General features: G+C 44.1%; 1 protein-coding gene across 2 annotated transcripts in view; it reads left to right on the top strand.

Moving 5' to 3' along the window:
* Window positions 1-3,607: 3,607 nt before the first annotated feature.
* The window catches only part of ITM2B (integral membrane protein 2B), a 25,794-nt gene continuing 25,221 nt past the window's right edge, over window positions 3,608-4,180 (top strand). The window contains exons 1-2 of one of the 2 annotated variants that reach the window (XM_021711778.1): window positions 3,678-3,714; window positions 3,774-3,947. In XM_021711778.1, the coding sequence (XP_021567453.1) occupies window positions 3,831-3,947 (117 nt within the window). In that variant the 5' untranslated portion in view covers window positions 3,678-3,714; window positions 3,774-3,830. Of the gene's footprint in view, window positions 3,948-4,180 lie in introns of both variants that reach the window. The other variant, XM_008056953.1, reaches the window with a different exon arrangement.

The following is a 4,180-nucleotide window of genomic DNA, read 5'->3' as shown; positions in this document are numbered from 1 at the left end:
AAGTAGCTATAAATACATATATGTATGCTGGGTTTTTGAGTGGACATAAATTGTCAACTCCTTAGGGTAAATACCAAAAAGCACAATTGTTGGATTGTATGGTAAGAGTATATTTAGTTTGATGAGAGCTGTTAAACTGTCTCCCAGAGTGGCTGTATAAGTGGTAACTTATGACTATGTTTTTTGCATTCCCATTAGCAATGAGTGAGAGTCCTTGTTGTTCAGCATCCTCACCAGCATTTGGTGTGGTCGGTGCTTTGAGTTTGGGCCATTCTAATAGGTGTGCAGGGGTATCTCATTGTTGTTTTAACTTACAATTCTTGGAACATCTTTTCATATGCTTAGCTTGCCATCTGTGTTTCTTTGGTGAGGTGTCTGTTCAGATGGTTTGCCTTATTTTGAAATGTGGTTACTGCAACTAAGGAACTAAATGTTTAATTTTATTTAATTTTAATTTATTTTTACCCAGTTTTTAAAGAGATGGGCTCTTGCTATATTGTCCAGGCTGGCCTCGAACTACCAGGTTCTAGTGATCCTCCTGGGACAATAGGCTCCCACAGCCATGCCTAGCTTGTTTGCCTGTTTTTAACGAGGTGTTTTGTTTTCTTAATTTTGAGTTTTAAGAGCTGTTTGTATATTTTGGATTTAAGTCCTTTATCAGATGTTTTTTGCAAATATTTTCTCCCAGGCTGTGGCTGGAATTCTCATTTTTTTGATTTCACTTTTTTTGGTTTGTGTTTTTTATCTTTTCTCTATTTTTTTCTCCCTCTCTTCCACCAGTGCGGAGTACATCCAGTCTTTTTACAATCAAACAAAGCAAAACAAACCCCCCCCCAATTCCACAGTCAGTCAAATCCAAAAAGATCTGCATTCATTATTGGGACAATTCCCAAAGGGTTTGGGAGTATTATAGCTCAAGAATTGAGGAAAAAAATTTATCTAGCTAGTTCATCAAGAAAAATAATGAAAAATTATTTTTAAATTAAAATAATTGATATATATACTGCATTAAAATAATTTAAAGCATGTATAATATTGAAGCAGGAAGCTAGCAAGAAATGTAAACTTGGGAGGAAATTTAGAAACAATAAAGATACTCAGAGCTATGAAGAAGAAAGAAAAACAGCACTTAAGTCTCTGAAGAGGCAAGAGGAAACCTTCACATCTCACCTAGAAGACACACTTATTTTATGAAAGCTGAGAAGTGGCCACATGATGCTCAGCTAAAGCCACTCCTTGGGTTAAGAGGGGAGGCGTCAAGAGCCCATTTCAAAGGGCATATTCAGCAATGTTGTTTCACCAAGGAACCCATATTTGCGAAAAATGTTTTCTAGTTATACTGTTAAATCTCAAAAAATTTCTCTGATTAGAAAAAACTTCTTTCTCGAGAAAGAACAAAGGGAACAGAGATGTAAGGAACCTAGAAAGAAAAAGAAAAAAATTCCTGTTCAAGCACATCACACAAATCTAAAAGATTTTAGAATTAGTTCCCCAGGTCCATTTTGTAAACAGACAAAACAAATGTGGCTCCTGGTCATGCATAGATCTAGGATCAAGTTCTTTTTGCTCTCTCAAAATCAACATGAAAAAGAAAAACAAAGGTCATCTAAGACTCCCTTTACATTTTGTTAGTTAGTGGTAACTTATGACTACATTTTTAACATCTTCTGTTGAGTCAGGGACTCTCCTCCTCCTCCATTCCCTAGTTCTCAGGGTCAACGGGTAACCTTTTATAAATCACAAGACTGGATTTGCTATGTTTGGTGTTGATCCAGCTTCTTTATTATCCTTGCTGTTGTGCACTACACAGTTCTGTAGACACGCTAGATAAAATGGAGAAACAAAACCAGGAGATTATTCTCAGACTATTTGCCAACTGATTTTACACTGCTACTTGCTGCTACTCCACAAAATAATGAATGGCCTTTTATTCAGGAGTCTTTTAAAAGAGAAATCCTGGGGCAGGAGAGGATTTCTGGGTCTGTCAACCTCATTTGTTCTTCCTTTGCCTCAGCTTTCCAGTGTTTCTAATAGTGCTGTTCAAGAATAATTCTGTTATCTTTTCTATCTATTGCAAGATGGCTTGAGTATCTTTTCACCATTTCATACTAGCACAGAAAGAAGTAGGAAGGATATATGTATAATAATTATAAATCTTCAGATCTTGCTTCCAGAATTCCTTAGTCTTCAATTGTAATGCCATGGGAAATCGATGAAACTAAAGACCTGGGGGCAGCAGTTAGTTTTGAGGAATTAGAATCAATTTTTACCATCAAATGGCAATTCATAGAGGCAACCCCACAGAGCTGATACCTGTACAAGGGAATTCCAGGAAGTTTAAATTAGTTGCTGCAAGTGTTGTTAAAACTCACCAGAACTAGAACCCAACTCATGCCCCTTTCAGTTGAACACTTGTTTCATTGACAAGAATACCAAGCAGACTCACAGTCTGGACGGGGTTTCTATCTCAGACTAGGATGCTTCTGAAATACATGATATGAAAGATTTGGAGATCTTAGGTTTTCCCAGGGATTTATGATGTGACATTCTTTGTGGACTCTAAGATACCTAACTCCTACCTTGAGCAGAGTCAAATCCTCAAGAATCTCAGACTCAACCTACTTTTTCCGGGGTTGACCCTGCAGAGCGAACACAGCTGTGACATTCTAGAGCACGCCCACAACTCTGGTTGAACCAGGACAGAGTGGGGTGGGAGAAGGGTACACAGGTCAACCATTTGCCCAAGGGGGCCATCTGTTGACACAATCATAAACCCAGTAATAGTGTGAGCCAGCACCCTCTCTCACATTCATTGTAAGTGAACTGTCTTCAAAACACGAGAATTTTGCTTTATCCTTAAATTATTATTTTTCATTTGGCAGAAAAATAAGGACTCATCATCGAGTTCTTTGTCTTGAATCACAGATCAGCCCAGTGTGCATATGGGTTTTTTCCAAGTCTGCACAAGAGGGGAACATTTTGTTTTATGAGTCTGAGATGTTTGAAATACAAATCTGCCAAGAGACTTCCTCCAAATTGGTCTAGGACTGGGCAGAACAGGCACTGACCTCCCGAGGGAGGGAAAGAAGACAAGGCAAGTCAGAGTCAGGTAAACGCCCTTGGGTGAGAACCATGGAAGATAAAGTCAGATCATAAGGAAAGCGTCTGTGCTCCACTGAGTTGGTTCCCTAATAAGTGAGAAAACGGAGCTGTGGACGCACAAAAATTCCATCGCCTTTAGGCTCGAGGGGGTAGGGGAAGAAGGGAGGGAGGGGTTAATCCATTGTACTCAGCGAACCCAGAAAAGTTCATCCGATTTTGCTATCAACCTGCAACACTGGGTCCGGAAGTAGACTGTTGGCAGCGACTTCAGAACTGGAAATTCCAGGCAGCCCAGAGGACAACCGGCCCTCAACCAGAGGGGCCCCTCCCTCGCAGGCTCCATTCGGTGCAGGGCCTGGGGCAAGGGCGGGTTCCCACGCAAAGCTGGGCCCCGCCTCTCCCACCTCTGGCCCCGCCCCGCCGCCCGCCAGCCCCGCCCACCGCCCGCCCGCCCCGCCCCACCTAACTGTCGGCCCCGCCCTCCCGCCCGCCGGCCCGCCCCGCCCCCAGGAGTGCGTGAGCGGTCTCCGCCCTCGTGCCGGAGCTGGGAGGTTGCGAGATCGGTGCCGCAGTAGCCCCTTCTGCCGCCGCGGAGCCGCCCGAACCTCCTCAGCCCCCCCCCGGAGCCGCCCCCGGAGCCCGGCCGTAGAGGCTGCAGCCGCAGCCGGGAGCCCGCAGCCCGCGCCTCGAGCTCGCCGCCGCCCTCCGAGGGCACCCCGGGTCGCGCCATGGTGAAGGTGACGTTCAACTCGGCTCTGGCCCAGAATGAGGCCAAGAAGGACGAGCCCAAGAGCGGCGAGGAGGCGCTCATCATCCCCCCCGACGCTGTCGCGGTGGACTGCAAGGTCCGAGTCTTGGGAGGTCGAGGAGGCGGCTCCCTTCGAACTTCCCTAGGCGATGAGGCGGTTTTCTTTGTATTTGCACACTAGTTGACTATAATATTATTTGTGATTCTTATATTTCTATCTTCTACTGAATGCATGTGTACTGATAAACACTATGTGCTTACTATTCACTTCCGGGAGTGAAATAATATAGAGATTCTAAGCTGCCATTATAGGGTATGAGTTTTGTTTTG

Source organism: Carlito syrichta, unplaced genomic scaffold (assembly GCF_000164805.1).
Source record: "Carlito syrichta isolate Samal-C Ts95f unplaced genomic scaffold, Tarsius_syrichta-2.0.1 Scaffold302582, whole genome shotgun sequence".
NCBI classification, from domain to species: Eukaryota; Metazoa; Chordata; class Mammalia; order Primates; family Tarsiidae; genus Carlito; species Carlito syrichta.
This window is presented reverse-complemented; position numbering and strand designations above follow the sequence as displayed.